The sequence below is a fragment of the Prionailurus bengalensis genome, chromosome A2, assembly GCF_016509475.1.
Source record: "Prionailurus bengalensis isolate Pbe53 chromosome A2, Fcat_Pben_1.1_paternal_pri, whole genome shotgun sequence".
NCBI classification, from domain to species: domain Eukaryota; kingdom Metazoa; phylum Chordata; class Mammalia; order Carnivora; family Felidae; genus Prionailurus; species Prionailurus bengalensis.
In genome coordinates, this window is record NC_057348.1 from 96,182,909 (window position 1) to 96,203,557 (window position 20,649).

General features: G+C 36.1%; 1 protein-coding gene across 1 annotated transcript in view; it reads right to left on the reverse strand.

Moving 5' to 3' along the window:
- The window catches only part of CALCR (calcitonin receptor), a 156,110-nt gene that overhangs the window by 35,774 nt on the left and 99,687 nt on the right, over window positions 1–20,649 (reverse strand). Inside the window, 5 exon segments of the mRNA XM_043588866.1 lie at window positions 393–433; window positions 7,358–7,453; window positions 10,313–10,425; window positions 16,852–16,962; window positions 18,856–19,012. Coding sequence (XP_043444801.1) covers window positions 393–433; window positions 7,358–7,453; window positions 10,313–10,425; window positions 16,852–16,962; window positions 18,856–19,012 — 518 coding nt within the window.

Below are 20,649 nucleotides of genomic sequence, written 5' to 3' on the forward strand. Positions count from 1 at the left end.
TTTTGGACACTAAACAATTTGTTGGAATTTTCATTCCTTTCTCCTCCATTTCATAAGCTTGTACATACGTATTTGTGTGAATGATCACATAAATATACATTAGTTTGGATATCCTATTCCACTTTTTGATGCAAATGGAGAGAGTCCTGCAGGATGGCTATAACAAAATTGGAATGATTATCCAAGAGGAATAAAAATCTTGCATTTACCATAACTGATCCAGTCAAAAAACATTTAGCATAATGTGAAAATCTAAAACATTCAATTAATGATGCCAATGACTGATCATAGTAATTATTCCTAATTCATGGAATAAAGTTAGGATTCCAGGAATTTTGAAAAGGAAATTCTGGGGAAAGATGAAATATGAGAATGGTCTGGCTTTACTTAACAATGCTTTCCTAAATTTCGAATCAAAAGAAAATGCAATTATCTGTTGTAAAAAGTCGATTTAAGTAATAAGGGCATCTGTTAAAACATATTTTGATTATTGTAACTACATCTTTCAACATTCAGGAAGCACAACCATTAGTAAATAGTTAACACAGAATATCTTAAATTTTTCAACTTGCTGAGCAGGGATAGAATGCAGAACTTTATATCCAGGAAGGGCTTAGAGAAGAACTTAAACACACGCATGTGCACACACACACACACACACACACACACACACACACACACAAACACACCCCTGTACTACTTTATTTGACAGCAGAAAACTCTGTTAAATAAACCAAACCTAATTGGTTTTATAATAGTACTATAAAAGTAGGTTGCAAATTTAAGGCTTTAAAAAGAAAAAAATTACTTATGGGAGACATCATACCCATTTATACTGCATAAACTCTTCAATATTGCAACTGGTACATTAAACCTGTGACCTGCCATTTTCCATATAGTCATAATTGCATTTCATAATTCTTCTCACTGGGGGGCAAATATCTGTGGCCTCATTACTGGATTCTGCCTGGCTTAAACCAACGACACTTGGCATTATCCAGAACTAAAGAGTATGGATAAATGCATCACACAGTGCCACTGTTCTCATGCCTGGTTTTCTTCTGATCAGGTAGAGTTCAATAATATGCTGATATACAACATTAGTTTAAAGGACTGGTTAATGCTCAATCTTCTGTGTAAACCAAAAATCGACTTCCTCTACTTCTAGCTTATTACTCCCTGGCCCTTTTATCCTTACTTTATTATTTTTTTCTCTTAAGACCACCTTCTGACATATCATATATTTGTTTATTGCCTGTTATTTTCTCCATTTCTTTCACTAGAGTGGGATTGCTAAAGGATTTGTTTTGTGCACCTAGAACAGTGTTTGACACCTTGTAGGGCTTGATACTTATGTTTTTTATTTTTATTTATTTATTTTTATTTTTATTTTTTAAAGTTCTTTGAACTTTTTTATTTTTAATTTTTTTTAACGTTTATTTATTTTTGAGACAGAGAGAGACAGAGCATGAATGGGGGAGGGTCAGAGAGAGGGAGACACAGAATCTGAAACAGGCTCCAGGCTCTGAGCTGTCAGCACAGAGCCTGACGCGGGGCTCGAACTCACGGACCGCGAGATCATGACCTGAGCCGAAGTCGGCCGCCCAACCGACTGAGCCACCCAGGCGCCCCTCATGTTTTTTAATTAAAAATCTTTACATAAGAGCAATTTCCTTCTTCAAGCAGTGGCCAGTAAATAGTTTTCCAGTATATCAGAGAATTAATTACATTAAGTGCTAGATTGTGTAATATGTTATACTTTGAATCATACTGAACATATGTTCATACTGAACATATGAACATATGTTCATACTGAACATTACTATAGGTATTAACTACCTAATATTGGACATTATGCTGTTGTTCAACAGTAGCTAAAACCTGTATGTGGTACGTTGTTAATTATATAATGAGAAAATGAAGGTTTAAAGCTGGATAAACTATTAGACTCCAAAGGAAGAATATGACTAGTATATAATAAGAGTTTGTGTCTTAAAGTTTCAATATAATTTCTGCTTATTGAGTTTAAAAAAATTTTATTACACTTACTTGACAACATTTAAACTCAGCTTTTTGAAGCAAGTTAGAGTTACTTTAAATTTATTAAAATTCCTTCAGTAATCTAACACATATCACTGTGTACCCATTTAAAAATCCAACATACATTACCATATGGTTCAGACCTTTGGTAGATGCTAGGGATATATGGATGAACAAAACAGCCTCTGCCTTCAGAGACCTTATATGCTAAATAACTGTTTATTTACTCTTATTATGATTACTGTTCTGAAGGAGAGGTATAGGATGCTAAAGAGGGTAACTGAACTTAACATGAGTAATTATGCGCTCAATTGTTCTCAATGCAAATATCTTGTTGCTTGAATGAACATGATCTGTCAGATCTGAAAGGTCTTAAGTAGAAAATAGCACAACCCTGATGTTAGCTATACTTCATTCCTCTTGATTAAAAGAAACAGTTATTTAGATAGACAGAACATTGCTTACTCTTTGCAAGACAAGGAACCCTAAGTACTATAGATTCTCTAATAGCAGGAGGATAAGAGAACATAATTGACGTCTGTCTTGGCCCAAAGTGTCACTCAAATGTGAGGAAGAGATAATGATTTACCTAGGTATGAATCTCAAGATGTCATACTTTAAGACTAAAGCTAGATGTTATTTTCATGGTTTTAGCTTACTTGGGGTAAATCTGCCACACTATTTGTTTCAAATAATTGGGACCCTATGTATGTATGGGTGTGCTCTTGGGGAGCTTTTAGTCATATGAGAAAGCATTTATATTTGCATTGAGTTTTGCATATTGCATAAAACAGTCTGATATCAGAGGATAAGGAAGAGCAGTGTTCAGTCCTTTATAAGACAGTGTAATTACAGTCACATTCAAAGTAAATGAGGAAAGATGCAAGCAATAAAAAAAGTAAAAGTTGTTTTGAATTTACTGATGCATGAGAAAATGTGCATTGGAATAACTGTTGTGATTAGTACAAGGAGTCATATCTCTCAGTGTAATGCTAAATTTTTCCTTACCTGGCTATCATATTTTGTTCACAATAGACCAGACAAGTAAGGAGAATGGGAGGGAATCGTGGAATGGACTGCATTAAAACTCCTAGAAGAATTTGATGGGGCGCCTGGGTGGCGCAGTCGGTTAAGCGTCCGACTTCAGCCAGGTCACGATCTCGCGGTCCGTGAGTTCAAGCCCTGCGTCAAGCTCTGGGCTGATGGCTCAGAGCCTGGAGCCTGTTTCCGATTCTGTGTCTCCCTCTCTCTCTGCCCCTCCCCCATTCATGCTCTGTCTCTCTCTGTCCCAAAAATAAATAAACGTTGAAAAAAAAAATTAAAAAACTCCTAGAAGAATTTGAAACCCAATACTCTTTATATCTTTCCCCTCTGACAAGAGACTTTATACCTTTGGATTTAGCACAAAATCTTTATCCTTAAGGAACTCCCTTTTGATCATAATTCTTGCTTCTTTTCCTATTACCACTATTCTATGAGTGAACAGTTTACCATGATATGACTGGCAGTTATCTTTTGAGTCCTGTTGTGTCAAGGGTGGGTTGGGAGAAAGGAGGTTATCTTTGGTGCCATTGATTTAGTGGTTTCTTTGGAGCAATAGGAAGGCAGCTGGAGATGTATCATAGTGGATGCTATAGAAGATAAAGTGTTATCTATCCATCCACTATGTAGATGTGACAGAATAATAGTGAATGCTGATGAGTAGAGAGGAATCAGTATTGCTTCTGGAAGGTCCCAGTGGAAAACCTCCTTTTGTGCTGATATGGCCAATGTAATGTAATGTAGACAATGTAATGCAATAAAGACACCCCCCCCATCTTCCAACATATATCTCTATTAACTTTCAGGCAAGAGTAATTAATATTCAAAATTTAACAGTAAGTAAGGCATGAGTATCAAGCAGTTAAAATGGATGATAATGAATGTTCTATTACTGTGCTTTCCTGAGAAAAAAGAGTTAGATATTTAGTAATTTAGGATTCTTCCACAGAAATGTCAATTGATAATTCTAACTGGAACTGATGGGATAAGTGAATTTTATTGCAAACTTGCTTAAAATGGTCAGGAAATGCACACAAATAAATGTCCACTTATGTGGCTTTCTCAAGCCTGTCTCCCCTCGGGGTATCTTCATCTTAACTCTCTTGTTGACATTTACTATTGGCATGTAGTAGTGAGGAGTCTTGCTGAATAAATTTGATGTTTCTATTTAATCCCTCTCCATACTGTTGCTCCTAACTAATTTTCCTGCAAAGAAAATGAGTATATATGAGTAATTTCCCAGATTTTTAGCAGCAACGTATTGGCAGTTCCACAGCCTCCCGTGTATTTAGTGACTTTAAATTCCTCTGCAGGCTTTCTTAGCCTGCTGGTTTGAGGAGAACACCTGCAGGGTTATTCCTTTTTATAGATCCTATAAGGCACATTTGATGAGTTGAGAGTGAGTTTCAATGGGATGATTATGAATGGGGCATTAGGTCTGAAAAGTGGGGCTGGGTGTAACTTCTCATTTTGGTTTCATGAAATTTTTATGAAATTGATTGTTTGGATTTTGCAAAATAACTCAACCCTGGGAATGTGGAATTAAGCGAGGGAATTATGATTTTTTTTTTTTGCTCAGGTTTACACAAGATGATGCATCTTAAACTCATAAATCACAGAAGCTTCCACTGTAATATGAAGTAGAGACCTTAAGGGTGATGTTGAACATTGAGAACAATTTGGGGAAAATGTTGCTAATTAAAAGATAAAATCCAATGATAGATCAGAATTACCTTCTTTTAATATTTATGAAATGCAAATGTAAAGAAAAAAATCTGAAGATTCAGAAACATACTTTAATTTTAAGAAAAAACACAAATGCCCTGGATATTTTTAGTTTGAGCAGGTTTAAGATAAAATTAAGAACAAGTATAAAAATCATGTGTGACTGCTTTTAGATCTGAATATTTGATATCTCAGCATGTGTGTTTTTCATATCCTATTTGTCTCTTGTTGTATGTGCTTTGGAGAACAAGCTATTTCGGTTTATGTCTCCCCATTATCACACTCAGATTATAAATCCATAAGAGCTGGTTTTCCTCCCAAGATTAAAGTTGCTGTTTGGTAGGCTTTTGGAACTGAGAGATAGTAGGACAATATTAGGTGCTTTCTAATCAACCTGCCCCCAAATTCTCTCATGGGTTCAGCGAGATTAATTGTGTTCTGGGTCTAACTGGAGTTGAGAAGTATTTTACTTTACTTATGTGCTGTACTTTTTTTTTTAAATTTTTTTTTCAACGTTTATTTATTTTTGGGACAGAGAGAGACAGAGCATGAACAGGGGAGGGGCAGAGAGAGAGGGAGACACAGAATCGGAAACAGGCCCCAGGCTCTGAGCCATCAGCCCAGAGCCTGACGTGGGGCTCGAACTCACGGACCGCGAGATCGTGACCTGGCTGAAGTCAGATGCTTAACCGACTGTGCCACCCAGGTGCCCCTGTGCTGTACTTTTAAACACCCATCTTCAGTGGCTTAATACAGCAATGAGTGTTGAAAGAATACTGCTATTTTCTTTGCTGATTTGGCTCTCACATCCTATCACTTATTTAAGTGACTGGAGAAATAAAGAAGTAAGAAATGTTCCCTGGACATTTTTTATCTTTAAACTCCTGAATACACTTATTAGTTTCACCATTACAAACTTGGGGGCTTTTTCCTTCAATTTTTTATGGTTACATTAAAAATTTTAAAGGTGAGACTTTTAGTGACAGACTTTTTAATCAAAGTTGTATGGGAGCCATGATGATGTATTTATTCACCGTGGTCAAGTGCAGTTGAAAAATGAATAGACATTCCAAGATTAATCATGCTGTGTGTTTACTCTGTTATATTCTGATCATTATAATTGAAAATACTCTTCTATTCTAATTCTAGTAATTGATCCCTTATGTCTTATTGCTTTGTTTATATCTTTCTCCTGTTAAACCATATATGGAAAGAGCTCATTCTGTTTATTTAATTTATTATTTATTTATTGTTATTTAATTATTATTATGCAGTTAACAAAAAATTGCTATTCAATTATGTTCCTTTGTCAGAATAAGAATCTTGACTATATAAGATATAGACATAATATGATAATGGTATAAGATAAAGGCAAAGATTAAAAAGGATCAAGGAAAAAAATAATAGTAGTTGTGTTAAGGGTGTGTTTTCAGGTGATTCCCCCCTTGGGTTAGGCTTCTTTAGTATTATCATGATATTATTTTAACAAAAATCAAATTAAGATTCCGTTATACTATATATGAATCACTGTATATTTAGTTACATAATGATATCTGTAAAGTGTGGAGGATTATTTGTAGTCTGAGCCTATGAAGGAGCTTTTCTTTACCATTTATATAATACCACTGCAACTAAAAAAAGTATTAGTTGAAGGAGACAGCCCTGTAATGTAGAAATTAGAATTCTCATGAAAGGGTAACGTAGCACCTCCTGCCTTTGATTTAAAGAAACTACACTAAATTTAGGATGTTTCTAGAACTGACTTTAACTTACATTACTATCTCACATGCATTATGAAGTCATTCCTGAAAAAAACAGATTTAAAGTTTCAAATTCTCCAGTAATACAAAATCAGTAGTTATACCAATGTTTTGTCATATATAATGCAATCAAGTACATAGACACAGCCTTGGCATAGAAACCTCATTGGGATTTTACTCCTCACAGTGTCTTAGGAGATAACTGTGGTGGATGATGCCAGGTTTGCAAGGGCAAAATACTGACACTTGACTCTTCTTCCAGAGATTTTCCTTGGTCTTGGATGAGTGAGTCAAGGCCAGAAGGGAGCCTTACCTTCCTTCTCTGACTAAACACTATCATGGCCTCAGTAGCCACACTTCTCCACTGGCCAAACCCACCTGTGATACAGCTCATAATTAGGCAAGGTGCATTTGAACTTCTGGCCATGACCTCCATATTTTAGGATGGGGGTAAAAGAAGGAAGAAGAGCCTCTCCTCAATACTTCCTGCAACCTTAGCAATGGTAAGTGGAGCCTTTAACATGTTAACAGGATACCTATGGGCTCACAGGACTGTTTCATTTTGGGAAAGGCATATTGCCTTTGAGAATTATACGATTCCACCTTATTTTTCTCAGAGATAGGATTAAAAATGGTTTTAATTAATTTTATTTTCCTTGCTACTTCATGACTCTTGGTGGTGCATTTCTCTTGTGATTTGCAGAAGATCACCTTCCCCCAACTCTTGCAGAGTTAACCATTCATTTCAGTACCTTAAATAAGAAAATAAAAAGCAGATGCTATGAGGGTACTTACTTGAAAAACACGAAAATCCCCAGCGAAATCACCAAGGTGAAAATCGACAAAGAATGACCCACAATAGCCAAGTAGTACAGGACATATGCGTTCTGCAAGAACAACAGCAACAACAATGAAACAGTTATAAAAATAAACAGGCAAATAAGTGATAATAGAGGAGGGAAAATAGTTTCTATTTTTAATATAAGTGTAATTCAACAATTGTTCTCCTTTAAAAAAATCTAAAATTATAACATATTTCACAGAAATTATATTGAATTATAATATTTGGGGTTAACAGGTTAAATAATATAAGATTATCAGTTATACTAGAATTTGCATGATGTGGTGGGAAGAATGTAAGACTGGATTCATCAGAGCTGTTCTTTACTCAGAGTATTAGTGATTAAGTCTTTGTGTGACTCTCATAAGTCAGCCACTTCACCCCTCTAGATCTCAGTAGTTTTTATCTGTAAAATAATTTGGTCAAACTAAATGATTTTTAAAATAATTACATACTACTTATAAGAAAAATAATTAAATACTGGGATACAGAAATACTGGACATAAAAGGATGGGGAGATGATGATCTAGGTAAACACTAACCACAAGAAAACGGGTGTAATATCATATAGGTCCAGAGCTCAAGTCAGAGAGATAAAACAATTTGTAATTTCTATTCACCTAATAATATCAGTTCAAACCACATAAACATAAAGCAAACGCTGACACCACTTAGTAATCAATAGAACACACAATACAAACGCAGTATAAATAAGTTGGATAATTTCTGTGAAGTTTTTTAATTCCTGGTAGAATGTGGCATTTATGTACAAATCATGACCCTTCTGCATTTGATTCTTGTCACTTTACTCGTGAAGAGCCTGATATTGAAGTACTGATTCCACTAACAGGCTCTCAAAGCATGCAGAGTCCTTTGTTTGGTTAAATGCATTATTGCTGGACAGAAACAAATATTGCTTTTCTAGGAGTTTGAATTTCAAAATGAACTAATCAACATCTCCTGAATTGTGGCTGTTCACCACTTGACCGAGCATTTGCATATTATTTGCCATTTTCATTGATACTACTCTCCTAACAGAATGCTTTTTATCTTTGCAGAAATGATAATTAAGGTTGGAGTCGTTGGTTTATATCTAGAACTTATGATAAAGACTTCAAAATAGCCTATAAGCCCCTTCTTAGGAAGTATTTAGGAATCTTTGCAAAAAAACAGATACTCAGCTGCTGTCTTTTCTCCCACCAATTCATTTTCTGGCTATTTTTTTCACTTTACCACTAGACAAAACCAGGAGTGGCATTTTCTAAGAGTTCTTCCTTTTAAATAGTTCACCATGTAGAATCCCCTTGTCATTGAAAGTACTGTTTTTAATTTAGATATATGCTCATGCCCCATCCTCTGTCACTATTTTATTTTTATCTCTGTATATTTTTATTTCTAAGAAAATTTTATATAATTGATTTTCTTTCAGTTGCCTCCAGACTACTTTAAAAAATATTTATTCTTTTGAAATAAAGTTGTCTAAGATTAAACCAACAGCTCATAATTTAGTTGCCATTCTTGATGTCATTCTTAAGACTGAGAAGTGCTTTTTTTTTTAAATAAATTCTAAGATTCTTTCTTCAAAACAAAAAAAAAATTTTTTTGCCTGTATGTAGATGGAAGATTTGTTCAAAGAATTTCAATCATTATGTTAGGTGCCCAGAGGGGAACATTTACTCTTAAAATCCTTTCTTTCTATCTCAGATGTGGCTAGAATGAGAAGGTCAAATATGGCAGCCTGAAGAACTACTTACTTGGATATGTACTCCTTATAAAAATTGAGTTAACAGGATTACAGTTTTTTTCCTGTAAAATCATAATTAACACTCATTCAGGTATTCCTTATTTGGTGACATGTCATCTCAGTCAGACCTTATTACGTGAATAGCTCTCCATTAGGATGTAGACATGCGTCTAATTCTCAGAGGCGACTATGTAATTTGTAAAGCGGTAACCAGTGTTGGTGCCCCCAGCCTACGCCTGTGACAAGATGTCCTTCTGGTCTCTAGTCAACTGGTCTCAAGGCTACCTGTTCATCTTGTTTGTTTTTTGCTGTTGTTTTGTTTTTAATAAAAGGAAAATTTTCTATACTCCTAAATCTTCACTGTAGCAAACAGAAGCACTGATGAGCTTTTAGCTTCCAACTCAGTAATTATTTAGCATGCAGGCCTATCTTTGAAGGAAACAAAAGATTTCTACTGCTGTGTGGTTAAACACTGCCTGTTTCTCCCAGCTCAGTGGGAAAGAGGAGGCTGATTGTGGGTTTAGTGATTTTTTTTCAGATTTCTCATGCATTTGGAGAGTAAGTATCTGGGTTTTTCCCATTGGCTTAAATGTATCCAAGCAGAGATGATACTAAAAATATTTAACAGGCAGTAAGACAAAAGTAGTTCCACTGAAAATAACCTAAACTGCCACACCTGTATCTACAGGCTGATGGGCAGCCCCTTTCTAAGGGTTCCTTCAAGCCCTGATAGTAAAACTCTAACTGGCATCTTGGGGGCAGGGAAGAGGGGAAACTGTCACTTTGTGGCTTGAGGAAAAATCTCTAATTTTGGAATTTTTCTCACAGAAGAGACATCTTAGAGAGTCCCTGGAAATGCTGCCTAATGTCTGAATGGGGAATCCCATCATCTTTCCCATGGACACTATTTGCCTCATTATAAATGGCCTGATTCTATATGCGCATGGAACTCTTTGACACCAGGTATCAAAACAAGAAGTAGAATGTCATTTTTTTCTAATACTACTTCATAGAGTCCCTAGAAACTTACAGGCCGTTATCTGATTTCCTTCTATAAAATAGGTTGGCATCTTGGTAGCAGGTGTTTCATAGTGATGCATATATTTCTATGTAAAAATAATGGCATTCTCACCCAATACTGAAATTTGAAATAGAACCTACCTTCAGTTTCTCAGGAGTGAAAGCATTACACATAGTATAGTTGGACCAGGTTCGATTGTTCTCAGGATGTTTATACCAAACCCCTTTCTCATCACAGTATTTTGTAACCTTTTCTGTTAAGGAAACACAATTATTACATTATTATCTCAAACTACCAAGAAGGAAAAATAAAGCTTAAAAGCCATGCCACAATGTTAATCACTTTATGTAACTTGAATGTGAATATAGGTCAATGGAGACCATCATGAAGATGTATTATGCACAATGTTTTAGCATGAGTTGTCTCATTTTATCATCAGCGAAGCCATATAAAACGGATGTTGCTATGTCTCCATTTTGTAAACAGGAAGCAGAGAGTGAGAGAGGTTATAGAGTTTGAAAAGTCACTGGATAGTGGGTCAGCTAGGATTTAATGTCAGGTCGGTTGCACTAAAAAGTGCTACCTATACTGTACCTCGTATTTTTTTAAAGCCACATTACATTTCTGATTTTAGATAGAAACTATATGAGAAGAGCAAGACCACATCTTCATTTACATGCAATATTTATTTATTAGGTTGACTGTATGAAACCACAATTTTTGTGAGTCAGATGGTCAAATATTGGCAATTTCATATAGTTAAATCCAAGAGAACAAAGAAGTCCAAAACTAAGAGGTGTATCAAGAAATAATTTTTGTGCTCAAAAATATTTCATTTAAATCATCTCTTTATCCCACAGAGGGCATACTAGGGATGTATAGATTTAGCCTTCGCTATTTACTTCCTTAACCATCTCTCAGGTGATAGTGAAATTTGCTGATTTGGCTGGATTGGCATTTTAAAGATCTCCACCTTGCTATGGGCCAGGCACTGTGCTAAGCACTTTGCAGAATTATTTTCTTAAATGTTAATAATGACCCTTTAAGATGGGTGTTGGTCTTCCCATTGTACATATGAGGAAACTGAGGCTCAGATAGGTTGAGTAAATTCCCCATCTATGGCTAGCAAGTAGGAAGGCCAGGGGTCAAATCCAGGTCTGGTCTGCTTGATTCCAAAGCTATTGTGCAGCTAGTTAACTCTGTATTAAGGCTCATAGTTTTGTGGGCAAGTTATCTACACTCCATTCAGTGACCCAAAGAATCATAAATAATTTGTTGACTGTAAGATAGAATTTAAAATCTAATCTGATTGGCTATACAAATGGAAGAAAAAATTATATTGAGTTAAATAAAATAGAAAATAATGAACAAATGCACATTGAAATGAATGCACTTGCCAAATTTAATCTGAGTTATTCTGACTTCCTCTAGTTCTCCAGAGTACCTCTGCAATGCACTTATTGCCTTAGATATCATAAAGCAACCTCAAATTGGTATAATATGCAAATAGGTTTTACCAGTGTATTTAGAACCCTTACAAAATTTTGATTTTTGATAATTTCCTGGGAAAAATATTTTTGAAGCATTTTTCTTCATTGGCAAAGGCAAAGAGCTGTCCCACCTGTGGATAGACCTTTTATTGTATCACTTTTGGGTTTTTTTTTTTAGCCCAGGATGTGGGAGTCTGAATCACATACTAATATTTGGAGGAAACTGTTATTGTTTTAAATACTAAGAAAACAATTCATGTAAAAAAAAAACCTTATTTGTCTGAAACATCACTGAGATCTCAATATTTAAAATAGTTTTCTATCAGTAGTTATGGTTAGTCAATCAATATGCTAAGAGCTAGTATGAGAATTCTTTTATCTTTGGCAGATTTTAAGGGAAATTAAAAATTTTTAATTATAGAACTGAAACAGCTGATATCAAATTAAACAAGATTCAAGCTTAAAATTGTAGATTTGTTTGTATGTCTACTCTAACAATTATTTCAAGTGGATGAAAAAACACATTCTGCAAGCAAAAGATGTTTTCAAGCAACCTATGAGACTCATCATTGCTTAATGTAAATTTGTTAGAAAGTTAAATGGAAGAATTTTTAATTGTAAATTTTCTGAGATAGCCATTGGACAAAAACTATATAAAGAATCACCACTGAGGGGTGCCTGGGTGGCTCAGTTGGTTAAGTGTCCAACTTCTGCTCAGGTCATGATCTCACGGTTTGTGAGTTTGAGCCCCGTGTTGGGCTCTGCGCTGACAGCTCAGAGTTGGCTTTGGATTCTGTGTCTACCTCTCTTTCTGCCCCTGCCCTCCTCATTTTCTCTCTCTCTCTCTCTCTCTCAAAAATAAATAAACATTCAAAAAAAAAAAAAGAATCACCACTGGACACCAACAATATTTCAAAAAAGGGTTAGCACTAATCAGCATAGAAAAATTGATATTGACAATTGGTCAATGATTTTGCTAATGCTATTTGTTGAAGCTTCTTGCAATTTTTAGAAAAGTGGCTTGCAATGCAGCATCTTATCTTTATTATATTGTCAGAAACTAGCTTATTACTTTATCAAAATAAATACAATCTGTTTTAACAACGTTATTTAGCTATGTAAGGCAAAATATATTCTATGGAGGAGGGAGGGGTGTTCCTCCTCAAGAAGTCCATTCCAATCATGGACAAGACTGTAGGAAATATTATTTTGTTTTGATGTCACTAAAGTCTGGATCTAAGCATTTCTTGGTTCTACCTGTTACAGCTATAAGAACTTGTCCTCCCCACCTGGCAAGTCTTTCAATATTCAAAGAAAGGATATGTCTACTCTAACTTCCCTTTCCAAACCAAACATCCCTATTTACTCACACTACACAGTTTGCTGTCCCTTCATAGTCTGGAGCCACTCTGCATGTGCTGTGATACTGGTATTTCCCTAAAATATTTTAAGTTTGGACTGCCCCATGAAGAGGGCAGCATGCTTATTTCACTTTAGATTCATATGGAGGTTTTACAGATGCTCAGCTCCAATCTCCAGAGATTCAAACTTGATTAACTGGAGAGGTAACCAGGCATTAGCATTTTTAAAAAGCTCACCAATTCCAAAGGGTATCAGGGTTGAGAATCATTGTCCTAAATCATGTTGACCATCTTGGCGCTGTGCCATTAATGTTGACTGAGTGACATTAAGATCAGGGCCTTAAGCACCTCCTTGTAAATCTGCTTTTTACATTCTAGCATATTCCTTCAGGCCACCAGCCTCTTTTGAATTTCAGTGCTGTTATTCACTCTCTCATGACCTGTCTTTTACCAAGCACTTTGTCTAAAATGAAATCTCTGTCATTTCATGAAACTGTTTTGTTTATCATCAAGGTGTAGCTTTGGGTCAATGGTAAAATCCTAAAGAATTTATGTTTGGTGAAATAGGTATTTTTAACATGTGTTTTTCTTTTGAAGTGGATTTGTCTCCCCGTTGAGAGGGTTCTTTCTACAAACCAGGCTGATAAGATGGATCTATGCCTGGAAATCCCTGTTTTGCTGACCAAAAACTTGCCTTTTAGTCAGTAAGTATAGCCATTTTGGCAAGAGCCCATTGCTGCTTTGGAACTGGCCTTGTAGTCTCAGTTGCAGAAAAGCTCTTTGTGCCAATCAAGTTACTTCTAATGTAGTTGTCAAGTCAAGATTAATGAAGCATCATTTACTGGGAAGAGTCAATAAAAGATGGAAAGATTATCATCAAATAGCATTTAGTTAGAGTTTACAGGAATGTAGTGCTGAGCAGGGGCACAGCACTAAGCCCTTCCTCTTTTCACAATGAGAATTTTCAGCAGTGGCTGGCCTGAACTGGTTTTTAAAGTAGTCCCCTGTAATCTCATTTTCACTATCTCTGTCTTACTGGGGTAGAACTTTGGATCTCATCCTTGCTAGATGCACGAAAAGCATCTCTCAAACATTGATACAGGGACAGACTAATTTCTCTGCTCTAATCTGGATTCCAGAGACTTTCTTGACTAGATTTTACCATTTGACTGTTGTTTCTATCTTAACTGATGATCTCACTTTCGGTCTGTGCAGCAGTAACCTCTTGCCATTCTTTATCAGTGAGTAAAGGGAAACAGATGGGCTGGTTGATCCCAAAAGGTGATAGAAACTCTGACCAAACAACTCTTGGAAAAATTTGAAAGTTAAGGTTGGTTTTTTCATACATAATCTCTTAAGCATGAAACAAACACTGATTCCTCCCTTCAAAATGCTAGTTCAATGAAGATCCTTCCTGTCAGGACCTTGGCATTCCCTTCCACTCACTGAATATTCCAACTCTCTTCCACTGAACCACTCCCAAAAGGACACTGAGGAAAATCGGCACTGTGAGGTGTGGAGGGATTACTGTGTTCTATCACATCTTGTTAAAAGGGAACAGGAGCTTGAGACCGAATGAACTGACTACCTGGGGCCCTGACTCCCAGCCAGCCAGTTCAACACCTAGAGCCACTTAAACACAGTCAGCAGACTGGGACTCAGGCACACCCAGGCACACTCTGCTCTCAGGCACAAACCTCACCTGTTAACTGGGATTTAAATCGTGTGTCTGTAGCTTAGTTTCAGCATATGGGTCTCTTTTATAACTAAGATTTATACTCCCTTTTCAGTATGTTAATCCCATATAGTATTTCATTAGGGCAGATTTTCTATCTAGTGTTTTGGAACAGAATTTTTCTGGCCCCAACACCTGCAGTCCCTGAAGCTAGGTGGCTACTGCTTTTTACTCCTCTGGTACAGTCTCGTCGGATACTGGGCTCTCCCTCCCATGGGCACAGCTACTTAGTGTATTGGTTGAGCTTTCCTGGTACCAGCCACTTTCTTAACTGGACTCTCTTTATTATTTAACACATTTTCATCTTGGCTATACATTTAATCACAAGCAGAACTTTAAAAGATCATGCCCAGGTTATGCTCCAAACTAATTATTTAAGAATATCTGGTGTGGTACCAGGCATCAGGATTTTTTTAAGTTTCCTAGGTTCTTAGCTAAGTTGAGAATCACTCATTGCTAACACCTACCCAAATCCATTCCCCTGATCCCCATGTAGCTAGTCTCTGGATTGAGGCTGTTATACAAACTCAAACATCTCTTTACACATTACTTGCACTGCTCCTGACCACTAACTACCAGAGCATCTTGGATTCCAGATCTCCAATTTATTTGGATAGCTGACAGTTCAGAGATACATCTTGTCAGCCCTCTGGCTTCTCACTCCACTTGGTAGCTGGTACTCCTCGACCTTTATCCTGCCTAAGCATCCTGACCCAACTTCCAGTTACACCAGTGTGGCTAGATTAAGGCCTGAAGAAAAAACATGTCTTCCTTAGAAGGTTCTAAAGGTACTTCAATCTGCACAAGTTTGTATGGAGACTTAGAAATATTGCTTCCCAAATGCTTTTCCAAGACTGTTGCACTTACTTATATGTATTATATATATATAAGAGAGAGGGAGACACAGAATCTGAAGCAGACTCCAGGCTCAGAGCTTTTAGCACAGAGCCTGACATGGGGCTCAAACCCACAAACTGTGAGATCATCACCTGAGCTGAAGTCAGATGCTTAATCTACTGAGCCACCCAGGTGCCCCTGCATTTACTTACAAAGAGAGGGTTAGGTAAGAGCTCTAGGGACTTGGTACACTTGCAATTTTGTGTCAAATATTGTGTGAGTATAAAATGAGATAATATATATGAAAATGTTTTGAAAAGTTAAAAATGACACTCAATGAAAAGTATTCCTGTGTTACTTTTATAACTAAAATTAATTTGGTGTCACTCATTTACTTAACACACATTTATTGACTGCTTATGTTGTGCAGGGCATGGAGCTGGGTATTAGTATGATCCATTATAACAGCATTAGTCTTATTTACTGAACATATTTTAATAATCTACTGTTGGAACAGAAATCTAGTAGATGTCTAGAGTTACCACCGTCTGGTTTATTTTCCTTTAGACATGACAGTTTTATATAACTCTCTTTTTTTAAATTTTTTTAATGTTTATTTATTTTTGAGTCAGAGGGAGAGAGAGCAGGGGAGGGGCAAAGAGAGAAGGAGACACAGAATCTGAAGCAGCCTCCAGGCTCTGAGCTGTCAGCACAGAGCCTGACATGGGGCTTGAACTCACGAACCGTGAGATCATGACCTGAGCAGAACTCGGACACTTAACCGGCTGAGCCATCAGATGCCCCTATATAACTTTCAGTGTTATATCAAATTTCCATTGTGCATGCTATATCAGCCCAGTAGACCCGAACTCTAGACCAAGCATTTGCATAAGTTGCTAAATGTGACACAATTGAAAACTTAAGAACAACCACATTTAAGTAAAACTTCAGTTTTAAAAAATTAATTTAAAATTTTACTGAAATTTAATAACAAATATTTAAAATATATAAAAATTTAACTTTTATTTAGAATTTAAGACCTAATGTACACAACTGACCAGTAATGCGACTTAAAAAATAAGGAGAGCTTGTAATATTTGTGCAACTGGGTAATATTTCAAGTAAGAAAATTCTTCAGAAAATGCTGAAACACACAGAGTATGATTAGATAGATATCTTTTATATCTGATTTTCTTTTCAGAACCATGAAAATTCTAAAAGCGAAGCAAAATGTGAAATAAAAAGAAATATTTTACCTGATGGATCGAAGTCTGGAAAATAATCTGGGCAGTATTGATGGGACAGTACTCCAGCCGGTGTATCATCCCAGCACAGCCATCCATCCCAGGTACGGTTGCAATACGGACCTGATTATTCAGAAAGAAATTAACACTGTACTTGGAAAAGGTTGCAGAATCATCAGCAGGGATTTGACAGTGTTAAACAGGATCTATCTATTTAATAGATGGTTATTTTGGAGCTCTGGACATGCATATGGAAATATTAAAAAGAACAGCAACAGCAACAAAATAAAGATATTAACTTTACCAACTCTTAATAGAGTTTACATTTTTAGAGGGTTTTCTCCATTTGCTCCTCAAAAGACATACATGTCATCTGTATGGAATCTTTCCTCTAAAATCTTTCCTTGAAAATGTCTCCAGAAATGCTGCAAAGAAATCTTGTGAAAGGTATATGCAGTATCACCCCTGGATCAGAGGCTTACCTTGAAAAAACTATATGTTTTTGTAACATATGGATCCTACTAGCCATTAACCTTCAAAGGGGTTGCCTTGAATAGTTCTATTCTTAATCCAAGGGTTTAAAATTCAATTGTTCAAAATTCCTGTGGGAGATGCATTTGTACACAGTTAACAGGTCACACAGAAATCTAGTCTTATTATTTTAGAATCACACTTTGTTAGTAGCTAAAATAATGCTCAGTTTGAGTAGTTTATGTATTTATCAGCATTGGGTCTTAGTGGTGTCTCACTGCTTTCAAAATTTAATCTACCCTAAAATGTAAAGATTGACCTCTATAAAGCTATTCAAAAGAATAAGCCTCAGGCTTTGAAGGCAGTCCAAGAACAAAAAAAAAAGGAAGGAAGGAGGAAAAAAGGAAAGAAGGAAAGAAAGAAAAGAAGGAAGGAAAAGAAAAAAAGAAAAAAAAACAGAAAAAAGAAAAGAAATCTTAAAAGAATGATCATAGCACAAAAGTTCAGCCTCCCAAAATGGTTAAGACTGAAGTGAATGAAGGAGTCTGCTCTCGCTTGGTCTCTGAAAATAAATGTTGTGTTTCTATTGTTTCACTTGCTTCAGAAGAAATGATTTCTTCTTTGGGCAGAATTGCATCTAATGACTTTTCAGTTTCTTAAAAAACACTGAAACTACTGGAGACCGAAGAAGAACATGTATCTATCTTTCTACTGTCTTGAGTTCTGTTTAAAAGAAATATTCTAAAAATAGGAAGTAGAAATTAAGTAGAAATTTAACTATTTAAAGGCAAACCATGTGTAGTAATAGAATATAGTTAACTGATATTCTGCCTCACCCCCAACACACACACCAAGCGGTGTTATCTTAGAATATACAAGGGTGTACAAGATCTTGTTGGGTCTTTTCAAATGTTTTAGGGGACAGGGAAGAGAACTGAAATGGATGTAGTAATGCTTGGCCATCACATAGCTCTCTATGGCTAAGAGAATAGGCTTGGCCCTGAAAATATTTGAACAGTCACATAGAGCATTCTAGAGAAGGTGACAGATAAACAATGCCTGCCTAGGAGATAGCTTTTTTCTAATTTCTCTGGGAACTAGGGCTAGAAAAGGAGAAGGAATAGCACTAGTTGCCAACGAATTGACAGTTAAGGGAAGATACTGCCTAATTAACCCAAAACAAGACAGGATTTTGACAGGATTCACTTGAGGCAAATTCTCTGCCCACCATTTTCCCATTCCCTTCCTATCATTTTCCAATTCTTCTCCCTCACTTCATTCTGCATTGTTCCTCCTTGCTAGGTGTGAATACTGAGTTATTGTAGCAATTTTGTCATAAGTGTAGATGTTAGCCCAAAACCAGTTGGGTGGACTTGAGCAAAGAAAGTAGGCATGTGTCCAGCATGAAATATACAAGCATACCATAGTTTGAAAACCACCGTTAAAACTGCTGGCATATTAAAACTAGTCAACACATATTTACCCACTGAAGCAAAAAACCTTTAATGTTGTTTGAAACATATTTGCATACATCTTTCTTCTTACCTTCTCCTTGGTATGGGGGTAACTGCTGCATGCGGTCATAGCATTTGTACTGCGCATCCGTCATTTTCTTACGTCCTAGGACGTAGAGAAATGGCTCGGACTTCATATTTGGAGGATAGGTGTCATTTGAAGTGGCAGGAAGAATTGGGGTTGGGTGCTGTATTAAAAAGAAAAATCAGTCACTTATAGAGAGCAGGAACCGGTGTATACAGAAATAAATGAGACAGTCAAAAAGTTTGAAAACATTTTCCTTCCACGAGCAACAATTATATATGGTCTCCAAGTGGAATATTTTTCTTCATAACTGAAAAGTGTATTTATATTTCATCTACAAATTCTACCTACAGATTTCATATATGCATTCTTTCCATTCACTACTGAAAATGTATAGCCCCCACTCAAACTCATGCACCTCTTTATCATATAAGATTGTTTTAATTTTGTTATCACTGTTAAGTTTAGAGGTAAACAAAACAAATAACCTGATTTCCAAAAAATACCAATATTAAATCAACTTTGCCTTCTTTGGAACTTCTAATAATCATGAATCATGTTATTAAAAATAGATATATTAGTGCAATAAGTAAACTTTTATATTAGATTCTTTCAGCTGATTTTTATTTGTGCTTAGATTACGTGCACTCCCAAAAATTCACTCCAGGTAGTCACAGAACAGACAAAATCTGTTCTTCTGAGATACTCTGCATTGGATAATTGGCTTTAATATCTTTAAATAGGCTTCTTCAGCAGATGACCTACACAGGATAATTTATTTTTACTGCTGGAAATCAGTGCAAATCTTAAATACTTCTCTTAGTGCTTCTTCACTTTTGGTACAGGCTGTCACTGGTCATGATCACAGACTGACAAATCATCCTAAGTCATGTTTATACAGATTTCAATTTCTTTTGTGGCCATGATGTTTTTGGTGGTGCTTGAATCTGTGATTCTATACCCATGTTCTGCATAGAGACTTGTTCAGAGAGGACTGCAAGCTTCAGCCTGCACTGGCTTTTTCTTCTTCTGAAGTTAGGAAGTTGCTCTCTTTCTATCACACCTGTTAAACACATTTTTTTATTTGGCCTTATTCTGTCTAAATTATTCTAAGATTGAAGTTTCCCCAACTGTATTCATGCCAGAAACAGTGTTGCATACTTTTCTCTATTCCTCACAGTCTCTAAAACAAACTCATTTTTATTAAGTTGACCTGTATACCTCAGGCTACTCAGAGTGTAACCACACTGTTTTCCAGTGTATGTCATTGTGTGGATGCGGCATGCTTTCCTATCAGCATGTCACTAGATGCTAAATTGTACAATGCATAATACAATAAAAATTCAGAGTGTACAGAGGGCATGGTGCAAGAATAGTCAGTTACCATTACAGATGCAAGGTAGAATTTCAACTGGACTTTGAGTATATGCAGTGTCTACATAGGCAGAGAGGAGAGGGAAGGCTTTCTGAATGAAGGGAAAGGAATGCGTATAGGTCCCAAAGGTAGGAAATGGCATGTATGAGACACAGTAAGGAAACCATTGTTCCTGGAGAGAAGCATATTTGGGGGTTAGTAAGAAATGGAATCAAGGAAAATAAGATAATATAGAGCCCTGAGAAAACAAATACAAAATGCCTACTGCAATGAAAGGCTCAATACATTTTAGCTAATATCATTAAAACATGACAATAAATTAAAGATGTACTGTAGGCTTTTGACCAGTGAAGTTTGTGAAAGGAAAATGTTAGTAAAATTCATGTGGTGGGCATCAGATGTTCACAGATCAGAGCTGGGGAGGG